Genomic DNA, 22,625 nt, shown 5'->3' with positions numbered 1-22,625 from the left:
AGGCAACAGCAGTACCTGTGGGAACGACATGTGTACATGCAGACACAAACCTACAGTTGTTCAAACGTACCTGGATTCCTCCTTTTCATCTTTCTCTTCCTCTTCCTTCTTCTCCTCGTCCTCTTTTTTCTCTGATTTCTCTAATTTGTCCTCTTCGGTTTTTTCGTCTGTCTTGTCTTCATGTGAGGGACGTGTTATCTGCTAGAAAAACAACAGAAAATAAATATACTGAATTTACTTGACCTTTAACCATGTGTACAACCTGGAGGTACACAAGAGTCCTCATTTAGGATGTTCTTAGTGAGGAGGATCTTCTCACCACTCAGGCCAGAGCACTACATGCAAGCTCATGACGCCCAGAGTTCCATCTCAGCCAGATAGTTAACAAAACCTTAAGTCATTGCTCATTCATGTCTAGTTTTGAATCCTGGCTATGTTTGAATTCCTATTTAATGACTGAGGCTCACAGCTAAAACAGCTCCCTTTGACCCACTTCCCTTTTAAGGCAACACCATGGAGCGATACAATAATACCCTTTGGTAAAGGAATGGTACGAAACATATCAATGAAAGTACCATAAAACACACCATCCGACCATCAATCATCACATCCATGTTTGATTTCAGACATTACTGGCCAAGTGCCTCAATGCACTTTCCTGCCCACAAATTCACTGTTGCTGCAATCATCCAGCCCCATACTGCCCCCCAAAGAGAGATGGCTAAAAGTTCACTGTGAAGGATGGATATGAGTGGTCTGTTTTATTAATTAGACCCAGAGCAGACTGACCCTGTAAGTTAACAGCAGAATGTAATAATGTGATGAGCTGCCCTCAGGTTATTCCTCCTTGAGGTAGAACAATTTCCTCTACGCTAACAAGATAAGAAACAAAAGGGACAGAAGAGGAGAGTGGAGTTTAACAGCCTGGTCATGCACCCTGCGCAGATAACATTATGACTGTGGTCTCCTTTGATGATCTTCACATGAGGGGATGTCAACAGAACCATGACACACACACACACACACACACACACAAACGGATACAATACATGCATTGTTCCCAATATTCAAGCAGTGTAGATGATCGAAAGCCCACGACAAAATGACGAAAATTAAAGTGAAATAGTGAGTGAGTTCTGAACCCCATTCACTTGGACATGACCCTCATAAGAGGCAGTAGACTCAATCAGGAAACTTGCCCATGATAACTAGCAATCACACGAGCCTATACAAAAATAAACAGCTATCCAAATGTGTAGAGTAAACTATGGTTTTCCAGCCGCCTATCACACAACAGTGCAACAAATAATCACTGAGCTTCTGAGAGGTACCTTATGGTGACTTTTTTCTTGTAAACACATTTCTTTTCATTCTGTTTAGCCTTTCCATTGCAAAAAAAAAAAAGCAGCAGCATAAAACAACATAACTTTGGGGAAGATCTGACGACAAGTCCAGCAGAATGATTGAGGACAGAGAAACATTCTTTATCATCATTGCTGGCGCGGGACACCACAGAATCCCTCCCCCTGCCTGTTCCACGAAAGTGCTGTGCTGGAACAAGTCTGGCTATGCCAAGCCAAACATCCCATGCTGGTACCAGATGGGGCCAAGGAATGCTGAAAACTCAATGGTGTGGCACAAGAGAGGGAATGAGGCAGAGAACAGGGATAGAGTGAGATAATCTAAAAAAATAAATAATAATAATAATAAAAATAAAACAGGAGGAGGATGAGCTTTCCCCAGCTAAGGCAAGCTATCACTCATATCCCTGTGACAATATGACTGCACAAATAAAGACATTTCTACCTCTTCAAGCAGAGAATCCATAAAGACCACTTGGCTGAGAAGACATAGTTATTCTCACCATACATGTCCTCTACACCAGTGCCGTCCTAGTGGTGTCAGAGTGCCAAGTGCCTGTGTTTGTTTTGGAGGCAGTTGGAACACCATGGCATTCCTGCCTGCCTTCTCTCTTCATACTGCTCTAGTGCTAACTCACAGATGCTCTCCAAAACTCAATGGAGCCCTGTGGTTCTGTGGTTTGTGATGTTTTTAGATTAAGCTTTTTCCTGACGGCCTGAACATTTTGAGAGTTTTAATTTCCCCCTCTTTTGCTGATTCACTAGACCTGTTTAAGTTCAGAAATGACAGCCACAGGCCAATCTCCCCTTTCCTACCACAGAGTTTGGGCCATCAGAGGAATCTCACACTCTCTGTTAGCAACTCCAGTGAGCAAGAATAACCCTCTTAGAGAATACTGACCTACTACTATGCACCACTATCTGCCCACCAACAATTCAGTTTGGTTTGACCTTTCATGATCCAATGATCCAATTAGGAGAAAATAAAACCATGCCAGAATGTCCGTGCAGCACCCCATTCCAGCCAAGTGCAATGATAGCCAGATGAAAAAACAGTGGCTTTTCCACCGCATGTCCTCATCCAGTTCACTATGCCGATGCCAACCAGGCACCTGGTGATTTAGGTGTTGAGGGCCAGGCTCATTTGGCACCAGTAACCAGGGCTAATTGGATCTGCTTGACTGCTTGATAAATGAAACTGCCAGGCGAAGCAAAGAGAAATAAGTGCTAGGGAAACCCATTGCAACCCAGGCATTAGAGAAGTGGAACAACCTGACAATCGCATTTGCAAAAAAAAGAAAATACATTCAATCAAATACAAGTGATTGAACTGAATAATTTGTATAATTTCAGCCTATAGTTCTGAATAACACTCATGAGCGAAAAACAGGCCCTGTCGCATGGCCTGCAGTCTGTGTGGGGATTCCATTGAGCCAATCTAGAAAACTGTATGTAGAGAAATTGGCTGCCATAGCGATAACAAATATTGGCGCTGATAAACTAGGGATTCCATGGCTGAATGAGGTAAAATAAGACAGTGATTAAATTAACAGATTATATTTGTACGAACTATACATTGACCATACAGGCCCAAAACGATCCTGAAGCATTTCTTTAACACCTGCCCAGTGGCCCAACATTTCAGCTGGTTACTAGGTCAGACCCAGGTCATGACAAATAAAAACATGTCACAAAAGTATCCAAACTGTCTAAACAATGCTAGATGGAGTTGTTGAAGTATCTCTCTATACTAGTATCTCTCTATACTAGGCACCTATACATGTGCAAGCAACATCATTAACCAGGGACAGCACAGTCATGCAACTATGATTGTGCAACGGCACAGAAAACCAGGAACTGATCAAAATCCTGTCCAGCCTGTTGCAACTTTACATGCACATTATGAAAAGGTTCATGCTTAGTTTGTTACTTGCAGAAATGCAAGTAACTGGCTGTCAAAGAAACTGAAAGGTGGGAGGGAGAGAAAGAGAAGAAAAGAGAGAGAGAGAGAGAGAGAGAGAGCAAGAACACAGGGAGAGAGCAAGAGGGAGAGAGTGAGAGAGAAAGAGAATAAGGAGCACTAGTTTCAAAGCCAGCGACATACCTGCAAGCTAATTTGTTGGCCATTAAAACCCTTTGCCCCAGAGCGAACCACAGCCTATGGGCGTTGCTGGTGTGAGTTTGGCCGGACCCCCAGGAACTCCATAGCAGCGGTTAACGGTAGCGGTACAGAGGCAGGACAGCACCATTGCAGAGCTCCTTAGAAGGGCTGGCTAGCCCCAGCACTGCCGCAGATATTCCAGGAAAGCGTGTCATCAGGCCGCTTAAGCCGCCTGAAGAATCGCCCATCTCACATGCACACTCTAATCTATGCGGGGTCACTCAAGGTAATCCCTGCAGAGCGCTCCTCTTTGATTGGCACTCGCAGCAGCACAGCAAGTTTTTTGGGCCTGTCAGAACGCTGGGATGTACCACTCTGCTTTTACTAAGAGGGGTGTCTTGCCGAGGGAGAGAATAAAAAGGAAATAGAGAAAAAACCATCATCTTATACAAGCTGCCAGTGCAGACTGTGTCTGTGTTTTTTTTCTCTCCCTCTCTCACTTACTCTTTTTCCATTTCACAACATTCAGTTACTCTTGTTCCCTCACTCTGTCTCTCGCTCTCTCTCTCTTGCGACTCACTCTACACACAGTCTCTGGGGAATTTCAGCGAACACAAAAGCTCCAGCCAGCAGCCTGTTTGGAACAGAACTACGTTCACACTGAGCTGCTTTTCACCAAATGACATTCTCACTTAACTCTTAATGGGCACTTCTAGTTTATGCCTTAAACCGTACTTGCCTATCCCGTTACATCTCAATAAACTTTAAACTGCTTTATAAAAAAAAATAGAAAAATTGCACCAACTTCACTTTACTGTTTCATCCAACCCCGTTTAAGAATAAATGGCTAAAACATAGCATGTTAGATGGTCACAGCAACTCTGTTCAGGAAGCGGTTAATCTCGCTCATTATTGGAATCAAACTGCTGATAGCTGGACACATGCATCCAGTGACTCCAGAGCCAAACTTGTGATCTGTCCTCTTGGCTCTCAGACAGAGCCCTCTCTGTTGCTAAAATACAATCAGATGATCCAGGGGGAAGTGGGGCTGCAAGTATAGACTGAAATGTAGCAGAGTCATCTCCTCTTGTCCTGGCTCCTCTTCTAGGGGCAGACAATAATCATTCATTGACAGGCTCACACTCTCAAGTAGTAGCAGCAGCATCCGCTGAATACACAAACACAAGTAGTGTAATTAACACACACACACACACACACACACACATAACACACACACCTATAGTGGTTCAGGAGTGGAGAAGTCCACAACACCCTGACCCTGTAGTTCTACCAGGCCAACAGAGATAAGCTTGATGAAGGCAATCAGCGGTGAAATCCAGTAGAGAGGTCACCTCATTGGTAGAACACATGTCGTAGTAATACAGCATGTCAACAGTGGCTTTCTATTTCTCGCATCCTTTATTTTCGCTAAGGTACCACTCCTCCATTGGTGCTCTGCCCTGGCTGTGACCTGCTCTGTGTGTTTGGCAGGGGCCAATCCATACACAGAGACAGAATGTTCCACACAGAGGTATCAATGAGGTGCAAAGAAAAGAAGGGAAAAAACACAGGGGCACAGGATGAAATCTAACCTGTGTAAAATAAGTGTTAGGGATTTGTGTCATAACAAGGTTTGATAATGTTTCCCCTGTCCAGAGATGTCAGTCAAATAGCGGGTGATGGATGGTGTTAGTTTTCAATTAACTAATACCTGCTGCCAATAAGCATGTGAAGACAATAACACCTTCAGTATTCTCAAAGACCTCTCTGCCAGCACACAGCTATCAGCATGTAAACAAAAAAACATATAGGAACCACAGCAGAGGAATAAGGAACCCTGACAGAGACAGAGACACACACACACACACACACACGTGACACCTTGCCCTGCCTTGGCCTGCCTGGCCCCTGCTCACCTCTGAGTGGCTGGAATAGACCCAGAGTGGAGGCTGTGCCAACACCAGCCCCAGGGTATACCACTTATGTAACGCTAACCCACATTCAGCCCACTGCTCCAATCCAATGGAAAACACTCAATCACCATCTACAGCCTATCTTTTTTTTCTCTCTCTCTCTCTCTCTCTAGAAAGCCTTGTTGAATTTGAGTGTGGGAATACACTCAGCTGGCTGACTAGGCAATTAAAAACACAGTAATGTGCATAAACTACTCAATTAAAAACACAGTAACGTGCATAGACTACTCAATTAAAACTTCCATGTTCCTGTGATTTAAGGAAAACAATATGAAACACTCCAGTGAAAAGCTGCAAAAGCACTCCAAAGCAGAGCTCCATAGCAACAGATAACCTTGTGTGTCAAAGTGAGTCAAAGAGGCAACTCACCCAATAAAAACGTCTCTTTCACTCCTTCAGCATTCAGAAAAGATGAACAGTGTCTGACGATAACCAGTTGAGCAAACTAAGCCCCCCAAAATTAAAAAGAAATACAAAAGCTGCTGCTGCTGCGCATCAACATATTTTAGGAGTTGAGAGGCGGAGACTAGAGGACGTCCGAGTGGGTTTTCAGAGTCTGACTTTCTTATTATTTTTTTTCTCAGGCCCTGGAAAGCAACGCCGAGCCTCCCGACTATGGCAACCAGATAAAACAGATTCCTGGGAACGTCTGCTGCACCCCAGCCCCTCCATAAATCAGCCAGCCCCCTCTGCCTGGTTCTTATTTACCCACAGATCAAGAGCCTCCGCTCCCAAACCTCACACTCCTCAAAAGCCCCTGCAGTTCTGCTGCACAGAGCTGAGGAGTGGGGGAGGAGGAGGCCTAAGAACACCAGCCAGGATTAGCTTTGCACACTAGAGGGCCCCCTGCTACAAAGCCAACACACTGTAGATGATAAACAATTGCTACGTCACTAGAATTAAACAGTATATACACATCGAAAATATGTCCTCTGACATAACTATGCCCATCAAACAAGCATCATTCACTATGTCAATGATCATTCCCATCCAGACATTTCGTTGGCCTATATTTGCATGAGCATATAAAATGGATAACAGTTGTTATAACGGGCAACACCATAGAACTCAAACTGACCTGGTTTCTCCCTCGCCGTCTTCCATAGTTGCGTCTCACGAGGGTCTTGAAGTTCTGGTTCTTCTTAGTCAAGTAGTAGTACAGGACACAATCAGACACACACTGCAACGCGGAGATGACGGGAACATATGAGCACACAAAAATAAAAATCAAGAACAGAGAGCAAATGCAAACCATGTGCTTTAGGGTTTGTTCGATTAACTTCATAAACAGGGGTGGGAGGGATAAAACTATTTAGCTGAGGTTACTACTGGGCAAAATCACTAAGGAATCCACGAAAGCTCACCTTTCTCTCTAAATAGGAAGCGATGAGGCCAAAGTTCTTTGGGTGCTGAACAAACCTGTGGAAGATAAGGGAAAATAGTCACCACAGAGCTTCTGCTAAGTGAAATGATACAATGTTGAGTAGGATGCCACTAAGCTTCATAAACAATATTTGCGGCCGACTGCACTAAACGCTTTTCCATTCTCTGTAGGCATTTAATACATCAGACATTCTCGCATTCCAAGTGAATTTGATTTGTGGTGGTGGTGGTGGTTGGGGGGGGGGGGTAAAATCATCATGGGGACTAATTTGTTTTGAATTTTCTTTTTCCACATTGCATTAGCCAAGAGGTCTGCAAGTATCTGAGGATACTCCCATTGGCCTCTTGCCCTGCCTTGCCTTTGCCAGTTCTGATTCTGTCAAAACAATGAAAGATACATTTCTATTCACACTATCAAAGGCATCTTTTGCATTTCTTCACCGAAATGAGGATCATTCTCATGGTAGACACCCCTTTGAATGATAGATATTATCCTATCATAGAAACCCATCAATATTGATCAACTCATTGTTATCACAAACTATCAGAAGGGATGTTCATATAACTGCACACAAAACTACTTATTTTTATACACCTCTTTGGTAAATTGCTCACTTCTCCTTAAAGATCTCCTTCTCGTGTTCGGTCCACACATTCATGAACTGCCGGGCCTTGTACACCTTCATGGGGTCGTCTGTCAGGCCGTTCATGTTGAAGAACCTGACCCGCCGCTGCTCCAAGTCGTACATCATGGGCGGGATGACCGACAACTGTCTCATCTGCTTCTCATTGTTCTGGTGGACAGTGGAAGGAGGGGGAGGAGTTTAGAAGGTGTTAAGTAAGTTAACAATTCTTCAATGATGATTCAATGACTCTTGTACTTATAAGAACTTGGGGAAATGTATTTTTTCGTTGCAGTTAGTGGTGTGTTGTGCAAGTGTACATTATCAGCGATGATTTGAACTGAGAAATTCCATAGAAAACCCATCATGACATCAATGTGAACTATGACTTATATGATCTTAATCATACAGAGGCTTGACATGATTAAGTGAAATATTGTCCATCTCTCACTTGCAAAGAACATGTATGTTGTTGCCACAAGGGCTAAAAAATAGACATTTAGTCATTGTCAACAACACCCACCTCCTGTTCAGATAGCCCGTCAATGATCTCAGATATCTCATGCTCGCTTCTTGCGATGGTTGCAGAGAGACCAGTTCCTCTCTGGCCAACCCTACCGGAAGAGGAAAAGGATACAGACATTAAGAAACTACATGAAAGCCTCCCCATGTACAGGTAAGGAGGTATTTAAGCTAATGAATTAATTGAAGCTAGAGGCTATACAAAGTTTCATTCATGACAGATAATTAATATCAGCTTTCACAAAACCATGATCATTTAGGAGTCACTGCCTCTCTCCCTGAACTATATCCCCTAACCTTTCTCTTCTGTTATATGAAGAAAAAGGAGACAACACTTCCACTATAATGTCATTTTCAACCTGATGTGATGTGTGTCCCTACCTCATGAACTTTCTATTACCTCTTTACTTCAAGGAAGGGGGGGGGGGGGGTAGCTAAATCGAGCTATAACAAACCAGTTTCCTGAGAAATCTGCACATAAAGCAGGGCAACATTAGGTCTGCCAAATTCTGTTTTTTCAGCATTAAAGATTTGGGGAGCTCACCTCCCTCCACTCCTTAACCTACTTTCTAAAATAAGGAAAGATTAAAGTTCCAATTAAGGGCCCATTTTCACAAAAGCCTTTGAACTAAAAAATCACAAGGACCAAAGAACGGTACAGTTACTTCCAAACTTCCTTGTGGTCGGAACTCATCATCCGACTAACTTCTGAGGGTTAGGCTACTCAATTTACATTTCAACAAGTGATGAAGAACAATGGGCACATTTGTTCCCTTTTTGGACTAAACCCATACTTCAGTAGACAAAAGTACAAATGGTGAACATGTCCGGCATTATGTTTAAAAAAATAATACAATAATACATTTTTTTTTTTTAAAAGACAAAAACAAATGCTTCACAAATACACAATTGATCAGCATTTCATGATACACCCATATTGAGTCTTGTTTCACAAATGAATGAAGTAAAATACACATCTGGGATATTGGGAAGAAATCTGCTAGCCTTTTTTGGCTAATCATTGCTTACTTCCCAGGGCATGGTCTAGCAGTCTAAACAAACACCTCTGACCTGCAACCCCTTGCTTGGAGATTTCAGAGAAAGCCCAAAGCCTCGGTGCCTGGAACAGCCAGATGCTGGACTCTGACCCCCTCTCCCATAGTACCCTGGGGCAGACACACAACCAGCTGATGGGCCCACTGCAGGTTGCTGCACACCACCTAGTGTGCTCCTGTACTCACCTGCTTAGCATATATCTTTACAATGTAAGCTGTCCTGGTAGGAGAGTGACTGGTTTTAATTACCAGTAGTAGAATTGAGTGCCTGGTTACACATATCAGGTGTCTCCCCACTGGAGGTGAACCTGTGAAGTTCAACACGAGATTGCACCTGCAGCCTTCAGATCTGGTACTGCATCATGAATCTTCAGGTTATAAGTTCATAACTAAAGCCATTTTATCCCTGTTCCCCATCCACTGGCCACTCCCCTCCATTACCTCTGGAAGCGTTCCTGCTGCTCTCTCTGCTTGCGGATCTCAGGGAACTGTCTCTCATAGTACTCCCTCGTGCGGCTGTCCTTAGCCTTGCGTCGAGGGTTGTTCTCCATGCGCTCCACCTTCTTCTCCCAGGCCTCCATCAGTTGGTCATAGCGCTGGCAGATGTTCTGTTCCTGAACACCCAAAAACAGAAGGGTTACTTTGCAGTTCAGGCTGAAGATCAGACGATACACCCTCTCTATCCTAACAACCATTCACATTATGCCACCCTCATAATGAGAGAGATCTAAAGTGCTCCATCAGCCATCTTGGGCTTGAAGGGCAAGATGTTGGAAGGGAAAATAAAAAATGTGCACCCGGAGGCATAAGAGTTAAATGTTCAGAGAGAAGTGGGGAGATGGAGAGTCCCATACAGGGAGGACAATACAGCCTTGTTTCCACTCTCGCCAGTGAGGGCTAAACAATCCACCTTCCTCTTGGCAGGTGGCCATGCACACTCTGCCATTGTTCAGAGTCCAAAAGGTCTGTCTGACCCTGCCTGGGAGCAGCAAGAGAAAGGTCGCACTCACTGAACCATACTTTCAATAAAAATAAAAAAAATAGAAAACGCTTCCACATGGTGTGATTAGACTATATTTAACCATGGGCTTACTGATAAGAGAAGGGAGTCATTTGGCTAGCGTGCTTCTGAGATCTCTCCTTTGATGTGACACCATTTGTATTTCAATCCATTAACCATGGTAGATCCTGATTGATCCTACTATACCCTACTGTACTTGGTGTGTAAATACCCTTAAACATTTCATACCGGTCCATGATACCATGTTGACCATGAAAATAGGAAACCGATAAGTGTGTACTATATAGGTTACATTTACAGTTAATGCTAGCGTGCGTGATCGCCACCCATAACTTTGCAATTTGATCTGAAAGCATGGAAACCTGCAGATTAGAAACTAAAATGCCATCATAATGTAAGAATGCAGTGCATTTTAACATACAGTTCAGTACATAAGAGAGTTGGAGCTTGCGAACAGAGTAAACAATCAAAGTATTATTGCCCATGGTGAGTTAGGGCCATCTGTATGAGGGCAGGGCTTGTATGTGTGGTGTGTGTGTCTGTGTCCATGTCTGTGAAGCTGTCCATGCAGATGTGTACGCCTTTGTTTTGTTCAAAGCATCCACTAAATTCCTGGAAGTTTCCTTCCCCTGCATCCCTCCCTCAACAGCAGGGATACTTACCCTTTGTTTACGAGCATGGTTCCTCCTCTTGAAAAACAGGATTAGTTTCTGCCTCATCACTTGATTACTGTAAGAGAAAAATATGATATGCATCAATCTATATTAACACTATTGAAAATATGATATGCATCAATCTATATTAACACTATTGAAAATATTGCAACAATTATTTTGTACTTTTTTTACATGCAGGTGCACACTAAACAGGTATGCAAGATTCTATGAAACCCTGAAGATGGCAGCTTTCTGCCGAAACGTTTGTCCAATAAATAATTTGCTTCCGAGCAACACACCATGTTAAAAGTAGGTATTAGGTAAGGGGGAGGTTATGTACTGCATCAACATCATGATCAGTGTCAATCATTACATCAATCATCTAAACTAAATAAAAACAACATCACTTCCTTCCTGTTACATGGCTGATTGTAGTGTCATTGTGCACCAAAGCCTTGAAGGGAAAAAAAACCCTCTCCTAGGTAACTTGCCTACTTCACTCTCCAAAATCAGGTAGTCCCCCCTACTGGGATTGCAGACGCTACAGTAAACTGTATAATCTACCCCCCCCATGAAATAAAGGCTACATAGCGTTCTCTTTATCTGCTATTTACTTGCAGATAGAGAAAATATCTGTACTGCTACAGGTGGGAAAATTTGGCAATGTGTGTGTATATAACAGGGGTCTGTACTTGTGCAAGTACTATACACACAGAGGGAGGTAGGAGAGGGCTCTCATTGGCTGCCTCCTCATTACCTTGACCGTGAGAGTCAGAACAGTACAGAGGATTCTCAGAGGTAGCCTCTGATAAAAGGCCCAGCCTGACAGGGCACTCTCTCATGGTTCAGGATAAGAGCCTCAGACCCAGACAGCCTGGCCTTCAAACCCACCACATCTCTACCATACATGCTTCCTTTCACTGCACACACAGTGTCATTGGGGTCAGATAGAGAACTGGTGAGTCAGCAAGCACCTCAGACAACACCACAGCATTAGCTCTGTCTAAATGGAGGAGGTGAAAGGTTCAGGCTCTGTTCCTCAGAGCATGTCTCATCTTCTCTTGGTGTGATACAAACACCCGACCCTAACATACTCTCACTGCTTTTAGTCCTTTTTTCTACAGTGCGTGCAGTCAGTTGAGGAACCCGGTTACCAGGGTCACATCATAAAAATAAAAAATACAAATTAATACTCACGTCTTTATGTTGTCATGGTATACTTTTGTATCTGAGGGCTGGTTATAAAGGGGCTAAGAGAAAGAGAGGGTGACCAATTAGCCTACATGTAATGATTATATATAATAATTAGCTACTGTACAAGCAGTAACAACTTAATCCCTTGCTAACTTAGGGAACAAATTATCATCATTCAACCATTTACAACCAGAGAAAAACTTACCAGCTCAACCTTAGGACCAAGACCTTCAAATATCTTATGGGCCTCTTCAGCTTTTTTCTGCAAAAATAGAAAATATGACTTGAAATCACAATTACAAACTTTCATTCAGAGTACTCCTTGGTAAATAAACACACAATGTGCTGTGCAGCCTCTGTGGTTTCCTCTGTGGCTCCCTGTCTGATGTAAAATCCTTTGCCAGTTTAAGACAACTTTGAACTTTTTCCCCAACACGCACAACACACAAACATGAAAAAAAGTATCGCCTGACGAAATACCCTGAATTTCGTTCACTCCAAATAATTCAGTTTGAATCTGCAATCTTGGAGGTCGGTTGTAAATAAGTCAGAGTGAATAGGGCAGAGTGATTCAAGGATGGGTCGCCAGGCAATCACAAGTAGGGATCTATGGAAAACGTTTCAGATTCAGCCTCCCCAAATGTATGAACTCAGCGTCTCTTTTCCAGGCAGTGCTATGAATGTCCCTCCTCATAAGAGGAGAGAAAGATTTTGGTTGACTGAGTTGTGTTAATCTAAACAGTTTTACATAATTAATGGTAATGTGTCCATCTCTCTGAGATTCTTGGGAGATGTTTACATGTACTTTTTGTGATGGAGAAGTCTAAGCTTATGTCCAAATGATGCATCATAAATTGAGCAGTTGCAGCTGTTTGAATGGAGGTACACGTTACAAAGAAAAAGAGGGGGAGAAGAAAGTTTCGCTGCAGCATTATTAATGGGCGTGGCAGTGACAGCTCAGAATGCCTGCTCTATAAGCTCTTTAAAAACTCTTTTACAGAACACTTTCTCCTCTCTTTTCATAACACTCAAGCCCAGAGACTGCGGCAGATAACCAAGGCCACAAGGGGAATGTTGTACGTGGCGCACCACTTTGCTCTCACAGGCTGAGGAGGCTTTCCTGCTAAAGGGGTTAATGGCTGCCTGAGCAGGAAGCCTTGCCCCAGTGCTGTCCTGCCAGAATGCAGACTGAGATACATGAACTACAGTAACCTCAAAACACATACACACACCCTCCTCCCTCCCCTCTCGCTCTGCTGAAACACAGATACATGCAGTCACTCTCACTCCACCTCCTGTGCTCTTTCTCTGGCAGAAATACACAAGAGTACGCACACACAGACGAGTCGTCACATACATACAAACCCACACACATTCACAGGGACTGTTTTCAAAGAATAACATTGTGTCCTTTAAGAGAGTGCACTGTCCGTGTAATGGTCTCAAGTGTGTAAAGTAGAGAAGAGTATGAGACACTGTTCTACTGTGTAGGGTATTCCCAAGTCAACCCACCCGATTCTCATCGTAGATGATTTGGACTATGCTACGGTGCTTGTGCTCCACTGGGGGAGGGGTCACTGGCTTTTCTGGCTCCACTGGCTTTGCTGCTTCCTCCTCCATTTGTTGCTAAGAGACAAAACAAACAAAAAAAACAAGTCAAGGCAGGCGTACGAACACACACAGACGCACGCACAAAACTTCCTCTCATCACACAATTAAGAATTAGGCATGTTGTTTTCTATGTTGCACATTCATTTTTCATGTTGCTTTCTGAATCCATCTACAGTAGAAAAAGGCTCTACACTCAGCTGTGTTGATCTGATCACAGTCTTGGATTTCTGAGATTCATGCTGGGTTTAGCAGATTATTCCCTTTCTTAACTGCTTGTTTGGGTTTATTTTTTTCCCCATAACTCTCTAATGTCTGATGAAGCTGGTTTCTGCACTGGGACAGTGCTGACAGATAGCTGAAGTGGGGTGTGTTTACATGTTAAAGGTTATGTAAACAACCAGATTACAGGGCTGAGATTGGAAGCTCCTGGAATACTTCAAATAAATAAATAAATCCCATAAAATCCTGGATAAAGCTTTAGGAAAACAATACAAAAAATAGACTTTCTCCCAGCCAAGCTCAGTTTGCATTCCTATCTAATGAGTCGGAATTCCAAAAAGATAACAACTGAAAAGCTAAAAGAACAAGTTAATGCTCCCTTCAGAGGGAGGTGAAAACAGGCAGAAAGCTTGATAAAGCAAAAAAGCCTCTAGCTCCAGAAATTCACCTCTTCTGGGAGAAACTATTTGGTAGCAGACATAGCTGTGCACAAGCTAGTTGACCTGCACACCCGTTTAAGCACCTTAGAGCCCCAGAGATGTGCCTTCAAACACAGCTTGTTCAGGCAGGGGGCAACCTGTAGCACTGCCTGGAGATTAGTGCCCCTCACTGGGATGTGTAGTGCTTAGCAGGAGCCCTTTCAACCTTACCAGGTAAATTACACCTTGTCACTGAGATGAGTGTTTTCAATCTGCTTATCTCCTTTTGGCATAGAAAGGTTTGAGCAAATGAAACTTAAGAAATTAAAGAGAAACCATTCAAACAAAAAGCTCCACCTGATTCAATACATCAAAGGATAATCAAATAATGGGTGATTTAACTACATTGAAGAGAGATCAGGGCCTGTAAACAATGAGGCTTTGTTTTGATCTATCGATCTGCCCAGTTTTCAGCTAAAATATCCAAGATGGGCAATATTGCTAATGATGTCTCAAATAAATGAATACCAATCAGTAAAACAGGTCTTAGGCAGGTAAGTACTAGAATGTATTAGGTGGCCAACCCACCTGTTTCTTTTTCAGCTTGAAGATCTGCTGCTCCACTTTAGCAATCTCTCTGTCCACACGGTCCATGCTCTGGATCAGCTCCTCCTTGGACAGTTTGGAGGGCGAGGCATCCTGCTCCTCCCCAACATGCTGTGGCCCTCCTGGGGAGGAGGACTCCGCTTTCACACCGTACTGAGTCTCCTGGAACACAGAGAAGGCCAGACAATCAGTCTACTGCTGCTAAAAAGGGTTCAATACTAGAAGCAAAATTGCTTTTTTTCCTTTTCTATAACTGGCTATGACTGGCTAGAGTGGAGATGGCCACCTTCTTTCCCTCCACAGTGGCTCTCAGGCTGTCCTGGACTGAATTAGGGAAGGGCAGGACGATGCCCCCAGGTGGGGCACGTGTGAAGTGGGCCTCTGAGACAGTCTCCATGCGAGGGCGCTTGGTCTCCAGGCTTTCATGCTCAGGCTGGGCGGTGACGGTGTGGAACTGCTGCTCGTAACCATGACGTCTCTCTGGAGGCCTGGAGGAAGAAAGGTGAACATCAGACACTGGTGCAGTGTCAATAACGTCTCCACTACTACTCTCTACATGTAGACCTCTGTTGGCTGCTCAGAGGATACAACAAAAACACGTGACTGACAGCATCCTTACAGACTAACTGACTTTTGTAGGGTTGTGGTAGGGGGCTTACCGCTCAGTTCCAGGGTGGAATTCAGAAAGCAAGGAGGGTCTTCGCCGACCTTGCTGCTGCTGGTCCTGCAAGTGAGTCCGGTAGTCCGGGACGGTGAACTCCTACACACACACACACACACACACGATTAAGAGCCAGTTTGAACACAGGGAACTGGGCAGAACTGCACACACAGATAACACATGGCACAAGTCAACCAAATAACTTTCTTTTGGTGTCTGTAAACATGAGGACGAAAGAGGTGTCAATGAAAGTCAAGGAAGCCATTATTAGGCTGAAAAGTCAGAAAAGGAACCGCAGAAACATAGCCAAAACCTTAGGCTTTCCAAAATCAACAGTTTGGAACATTCTTAAATCGAGAAAAAAAAAAAAAAAAGCACTGGTACGCTCAGTAATTGCAAACGGGCTGGTAGGCCAAGGAAGACTTCCACAGTGGATGACCGATGAGTGCTCACCATAATTAAGAAAAAACACAAAACAACTGTCCCACAGATCAGGAACACTCTCCAGGAGGTAGGCATGAATGTGTCAGAGACTACAATCCACAGAATACATCACCATCCAAACTACAGACGCTTCACTGCAAGGTGCAAACCATTAGTTATCCTCAAAAAGGATGGTCAGCTTACAGTTTGCTAAAAAGTACCTAAAGGTATTACCAGAGGTCTGGAAAAAGGTATTGTGGACAGATAAGATGAATATTATCATGGACCAGAGGCATTGCAAGAGGAAAGTTTGGAGAAAAAAGCCCAAGATTTACAGCATACCACCTCATCTGTGAAACATGGTGGTTGGCATGTATAGCTGCCAGTAGAATTTGCTAACTTGTCTCAATTGATGATTATAACTGCTGGTGGCAGCAGCAGAATGTATTCTGAAGTGTACAGAAGCATATTGTCTGCTTGGGTGCAAGAAAATGGCTCCAAATTGTATGGCACTACATAATACAGTAAAACAATGACCCAAAACATACAGCCATAGCAACTAGGGAGTTTTTCAGGGCGTTAAAGTGGAAAGGTCTTGACTGGCCAAGTGACCCTTCAGATTTAAATCCAACTGAACATGCATTTCATTTCAATTTTAGGCAAAACATCCTCAAAACAAACAACCAAAGATGGCTGCAGACCAGGCCTGGCAGAGCATCACCAGAGAAGGTCCCCAGCGTCTGGTGGGGTCAATGGGTCGTAGACTTCAGGCAAGGTTATTGCATGCAAAGGATTGTCCACTAAATGCTAAACATGAGTGCTTAATTGGGACATTTGATAGATCTGTCCCATTACTTTTGGGTAGCCTGAAAAAGGGGGACTATGCATAAAAAGTGGTGTAATTTCTGAATGGTGAAACCAATATGTACACAAACCATCCAATAAAAGCTGAGAATCTGTACTTTAAATCATAATTGATTTGAAATCCAAACTTATGGAGTTTAGAACCGAAAGAAGAAAAAATGCTTCACTGTACCATTACTTATGCAGGGCATTGTATATAAAGTAAAAAAAGAAAAATAATATCAGGATTCGCAATAATAGGTCATATTACACAGTCCAAGTAAAATGATCTCTTTAATCTACAAAACCAGAGAGAAAACTGGTTATTGCTGTAAGTAAATTGATTTAAATCCTAAGGCTTCTACCAAAGAGCTATAAGCAAAAGGGCATGAAATGTTATCAGCAGACTGTGAGGTAAAGCAGTTAGGACACATTTCCTTAACCCTGCCATTTTTCATAAACATTTTGCAAAAAATGCCCAGAAATGGTCCATGGACTACTTTCTGTGTAAATCAGCTTCTTAGAATTGTGTAATCAAATTAAATGAACAAACATGGAATTACCTTCATGGCATTGTGTGTTGAGGTCCATTTCTATGTTGCATCTTGCAAAACCTTCACACATACCTACAAATCTCTTTGTTACATACATCTCCTAATTACATACATCTCCTAATCCTAATTTAGCTTTTCCCTTAAAAACGATCCCCCCAAAAATATAAACTTGGGAAAGCATCTGCATCACTGCTGTACCCCATTGCTACAAAATCCCAAACCCATATACATACACACATTAAGGCCATTTCCATACTATCAGAGGCAATAATTATGTTGCAGTAAATGTAAAACCTGAGTCAGACAGAAAATAAGATAATCGAGACGAACATCTGGCCTCTGTTTGAATCAGTTTCTCTAGCCTTGTGGAATGCACAGTAGCGACAACAAAACTGATTCATAGCATGGAAACCCTGCATTTCTGGCATGTTTCATCTGACCAGGTGTTGAAGAAAAATGTTCACAACTGTAAAGCTCTGGTCTGGCTAGATGAAACTACATTTAGTAGGTGTGTAACAATTCACTGCTACGGTTTGGAAAATTGATTAAAATATGAAAAGATGCAATATCAAAGATGCGACCACAGTGTTTCCCCAAACTGATCTAAATCAGCGTGTATCTGTGAAAATCACCGATTCAAATGTTTTTTTGTTTGTTTTGAATGTCTGATCCACAAATCAAATTTCACTTAAACTATAACCCAACATCAACCACTAGCGAGAATCAGCGCAGCGCAAATTCGGTAATGCGCCTCTGCTTCATCATGCTTTCTTCGCCTGCACCTGACCAAGAGTATCAGATCAATTGAGCATAACAAATTTTGCTGCGTGAAGCCTTCTCTTATCGAGCGTTATTGGCATCAATGCTTATAAACAGGCGACAGCAGCAATATCTGGCTCATTTCTGGAAATACAAAAAGGCATTCTATAAAAGCAGGTGCAGTAAATACAATACTAAGGTGAGTTTTCAAGCAGTCTCTCTCCAGTCTTCTCAGTGAGTGGCTTTCTCCTCTCCTTACTCTGCAGCGTTGCTGTTGTGCACAACGGATAAAGGACCGCAATGGATACAAATGGAATTATCAGGCCTGTTTAAAACAAACCTCCAGGGGTCTCTGAACAGTCCAACAGGTACACCCATGGCCCTCCTGTCATCTGGGTTGTTATGGCTGAGGCAACAAAGAGTCAGCTCTACATTACTCTACAGTAATACATATACTGTATTACAGCGAATATCACAGCTCCCAAAAGAAAAGGAAGAAAGAAAGAACAAAATAGACTTTTTTCCAAAGCTAACTTCAAAAACACAAACACCTCTCCCTAAGTCTAAAAACTTGCAGGTAAACATCAGTTCGGTTTAAGTTAAGAGGTATATATTCAGACCTACTGTTCTATTGCCTTAGCAAATAAGTGCATATTTTCATGTTATTCTTCAAGCAAAACAAGAACAGCTCTCAAGACATGCTTCAGCTTGAAAACTATGTTTTCCCTTATATAATATACTTGGAATTCAAAGGTAATGTTGAATCATTAATATAGAGAGGATTTTTTCCCCCCCAGAACTAGATACACAGGCAGAAACACTTGAGAGGTAGCATAAGTCCTGTGCTATCATTGACAGAGGGTGGAGTTATAAAGCCAGCGCTTACCTGTTGGTGGCGTGTGGTGCTGAAGGTGTACTGGACAGAGTGTGCTGGGTAACGGTTCTGCTCACTGCTGAAGCTCCCCTGGCTGGGGGGGTAGCCCGAGCTACTGGACATCCTGACTCAAGCTGAGCCGGGTGGGCTGCTGCGGCACGGATCAGGGGCTCAGCTGGATCATGGCTGGAGACCCAAACCACCTGGGGGCAGATGGACACACACGTAAATATCTCACACATAAGGAAAAGAGGGGGAGATCCTGAAAGAGCCATTTGCTCATTGTAGGCAAAACTTGAAAGGTCGGTACTTCTTTATTCTGTTTACAGTTGGTCTTAACAAAGTATCAATAGCAAAAAGTCAATCAGGTTGAAGCACTTTAATTTATCCCAATTTACATTCATCCATAGACAACTACTATGTCTGCCTGACTATGGGAAGTGGAAGGAGGGGAAATGAGGGTGGAGCCAGACTCAAGTGTGAATAAAGAGATTCTGGAGATAATCTCACTGTAGAGAGCAGGCCTCTTCGTCCAAACAACCAGCCTACATAAAACACTGAAGTGCCATGCTTTATAATTTCAGAGTAACAGAGACAAAAGTGGCTGCTCCAACAGATTATGTTCAAGTAAGAAAATTTTGAATTATCATATTATGTAGGCTACTCACTGTCCTCTGAAATTTAGCATTTGTAAAAACATGTCTGCTTGACGGATGTCATCCAGACAACAAAAATCTGGATAGGAATCCCAAATATGGCAGATGTTCGAAAATTAGATAAGATATACTTTATTGTCTCTGGAGGGAAATATGTCTTGGACAGTTAAAGTGCTGCTGCTTCACACATCCACATTTTTTTCACTTTCAAACGTATGCCAAAAAAAAAAACCTTGACAGCCAAGTTTAACAAACGACACAACTCCATGCTAAAACTATATTTTAAAAATAAATAAATGAACATTTACTAGAAGAACTGTGCAGCTTCAAAGTTCGGTAACAGAATTACCCTAAAATCTCAAACAACATAAATCTGCTTTGAAAGATTCATTTAATGTGGTTTTCTGTGACTTTTTATTCATGATACTAAAAGAAAATAGCCTACACTTTTGGCAACAAAAAAAATATTTTTGAAAAATTAAAATACAAGTAGGCCTGTGTCATGTGAATGAAAATGAAAAATGAAAACGTTCTTTATTGTCTGCAACCGGTGTGGGAAGGATTCTAAGAATCTGTCTTAAGGACACCACACCATGTGTGTCAGTGCATATGTCATAATTCTCAATGGAAGTTACTTGCACTCCATATGTGTGTGATTTGCTGGCTTTGCTTTCCCCACTGTACTCAACAACAATTTAGTCTTCATTTATTGGAGCATGAGATGAGGATGTTGATGCGGTGCTTGGTGAAGATATTGATGCAGTGGTTTTAACTACTACTATATGATTTCCAATCGTTTTTCAGCAGTCCCTATGAAAGAACCCTTTAGAACCCTGTGAAAAGGGTTCTACATGGAACCCAAAAGGGTTCCTTAAAGGGTTCTCCCACAGGGACAGCTGAAGAACCATTTTAGGTATTGTACAACCTGTACAATAAGTGAATTTAGCCAATTCAAATAATTCAATTTGGTAACAGAATGACCAGCTTTAATCACTTATTAATTCATAAACTAAAACGATATAAGTAAAAACACAAATACCAAACAAGTATTCGCTTTTGTTAACTTTCATTATCCTCGCTCCTCATGAGGCAGAGAAATATCTTACACTTATGTGGGTTTTTGGTAACAGCATGGGAGACCCAGAGACCGGGCAAAGATTCTTAAACTTACAGAAGCCAAACCACTTCCTAAAATGAAATGTAAGTGTTGATATACGTTGACTGGGGTCTATACTTGAACATTAATGAGGTTTTATGTTTTTCTAAACATCTTTAAAGACTTTTTCTGGTAGATGTTTTACTTGGATGCTTTTCCATATGTTCAACCTGAAGTCAAAGCCTTTGCTTAGGTGAAAGATGGTTGAGAAATGTATTTCTGACTTAATTTATCAAAAATAGAGACTCGAAGCTTTCATTTGGCACAAATCTTGATATGATCTGATGAATTTCACATTTGGATCCTGTTTTTACACTGAACTGCCCATATGGACAGTAAAATAAACGGTACTAGCAAGCACAAACAAGGCCCAAAAACGAAGTTAACGTGGCAGCTTGCCCCTACGCATATCTTGTTTGTTCTGCCTGCCCAAGAAGACTGCACAATAATTACACACCCACTTAAGGTTTTAGAGTTCTTCTGCCAAGAGAAATAGCTAAAACAGTTATACACATTAAAGAATGATAATAACAATCATACAAGTATCCGTATCAACTTCTTGTTCAAATGAACTGGTGTGAATAATAAATAACGAGAAGTAGATAATCAAAGAGAAAGTCATGGAGGAGGGAACGTATTTAGTATAACGCGCATGTTTTATTCCTGTTTGCAAACAAACTGGATGTTTTGGGTCAACGTCCTCGGGCCAGCAGAAATGAGTGAGCCTCCTAATGTCTTCATCAACGCTGAGTTTGTCAACACAACAGACTTCAGATCAACATCTTATTTGACAAAGAACAACTCTAATTTGGCCAAGGAGAACCTGTGGTTAACAGTTTCAAGGAGCACATCTCACTGCACAAGCAATAACACTTATTATTTGAGTAACGTTAGGCGATTCGCGGGCTACGCTTTGCACAAACATCTAGCTAGCTCTGTCGTCACTGTCTGTGCCGCTAATGACGTTAACTAGCTAGCTATTTGTTTCATCGGTCTGACATTAAATAACTATGACGTTACGAAAACAGCTGGCGATCAGAGCCATAGGATTCACCTGATATTCAACAGTAAGAACACAACAACTCTAAAAATGACCTGACACCGAAATGCAATTGGTAAACTAGGCTAGTGTTTACTGGTCGCTTCCTCTCTGTGTTGATGTTTTCCCATAATAGCTTGCATGATAGCACAAACTTGCTAACACTATCCATAGCTAGTTCTTTATCTTTTTGGCTAGGAATGTATCCGTTTCGTTTTTACAAATAATTAACCAGTCTTCCTTTGCCATAAACGCATGCAAATGCAAATGCTCCATTGCTATATAACATTGTAACATTGTATGCGACGAAATGACAATAGGTTGTTGGCTAGCAATATTTCACCTTTGAATTCTCATCCACGCCGCCATCTTGCAGGGGAGATTCTCTGGCTGCCTCGACTTTACACTGTAGCTAGCTAGCCAGCAGAGTAACCTCAATGTTCACACTCTGTATGGAATAGGTGTAACTTTTTAGCATAGATGAAGAAATGCGCACTCACCTCATTTTCTGAAAAAAATACACTGTGGAAAGTTGAATGTGTTCTTAATGGTCTCTAAAGACAGATGCTTGTAAATCCGCGGGTGACGGACTGTGGACGTCTCTTGCAGACAGAAGGCTGCACCACATTTGTCTGTCGATGTCCTAGCAGGACAATGTGTATTATCTTACATGGATAATTTGTTACTTTCAGGGAATGATTGTACCATTTTGCACTCTTCGTTGTGTCTTTTACAGAGAACTTAAAACTAAAATTGTCTTGGTCTTTCCAATAATGCGAATTATTTAAAGTATTTATTTTTTTATACTAAGAAGGATAATGTAGTGTAGCGTTCAATCATTCCCCTCAGAGTAATGAAAGTTCCTAGTGGCTCACTTGTCAGACAAAAACCTTGCGATTTTTCCAAACTCCGAATA

The 22,625-nt window shown here is 42.2% G+C and overlaps 1 protein-coding gene across 6 annotated transcripts in view; it reads right to left on the bottom strand.

Moving 5' to 3' along the window:
• ncor1 (nuclear receptor corepressor 1) overlaps positions 1-22,291 on the bottom strand; it is a 44,475-nt gene extending 22,184 nt beyond the window's left edge. For all 6 annotated transcript variants that reach the window (XM_083697306.1, XM_083697307.1, XM_083697308.1 and 3 more), the window contains exons 1-15: positions 22,210-22,291; positions 18,871-19,061; positions 15,404-15,504; positions 15,031-15,232; positions 14,727-14,906; positions 13,402-13,515; positions 12,095-12,151; positions 11,893-11,945; positions 10,702-10,768; positions 9,460-9,632; positions 7,965-8,055; positions 7,434-7,612; positions 6,800-6,854; positions 6,514-6,615; positions 71-201 (exon numbers count right to left, since the gene is read on the bottom strand). In XM_083697306.1, the coding sequence (XP_083553432.1) occupies positions 71-201; positions 6,514-6,615; positions 6,800-6,854; positions 7,434-7,612; positions 7,965-8,055; positions 9,460-9,632; positions 10,702-10,768; positions 11,893-11,945; positions 12,095-12,151; positions 13,402-13,515; positions 14,727-14,906; positions 15,031-15,232; positions 15,404-15,504; positions 18,871-18,981 (1,616 nt within the window). In that variant the 5' untranslated portion in view covers positions 18,982-19,061; positions 22,210-22,291. The remainder of the gene's footprint in view (positions 1-70; positions 202-6,513; positions 6,616-6,799; positions 6,855-7,433; positions 7,613-7,964; positions 8,056-9,459; positions 9,633-10,701; positions 10,769-11,892; positions 11,946-12,094; positions 12,152-13,401; positions 13,516-14,726; positions 14,907-15,030; positions 15,233-15,403; positions 15,505-18,870; positions 19,062-22,209) is intronic.
• Positions 22,292-22,625: the final 334 nt, after the last annotated feature.

The sequence above is a fragment of the Argentina silus genome, assembly GCF_951799395.1.
Source record: "Argentina silus genome assembly, chromosome: 2".
NCBI lineage: Eukaryota > Metazoa > Chordata > Actinopteri > Argentiniformes > Argentinidae > Argentina > Argentina silus.
This window is presented reverse-complemented; position numbering and strand designations above follow the sequence as displayed.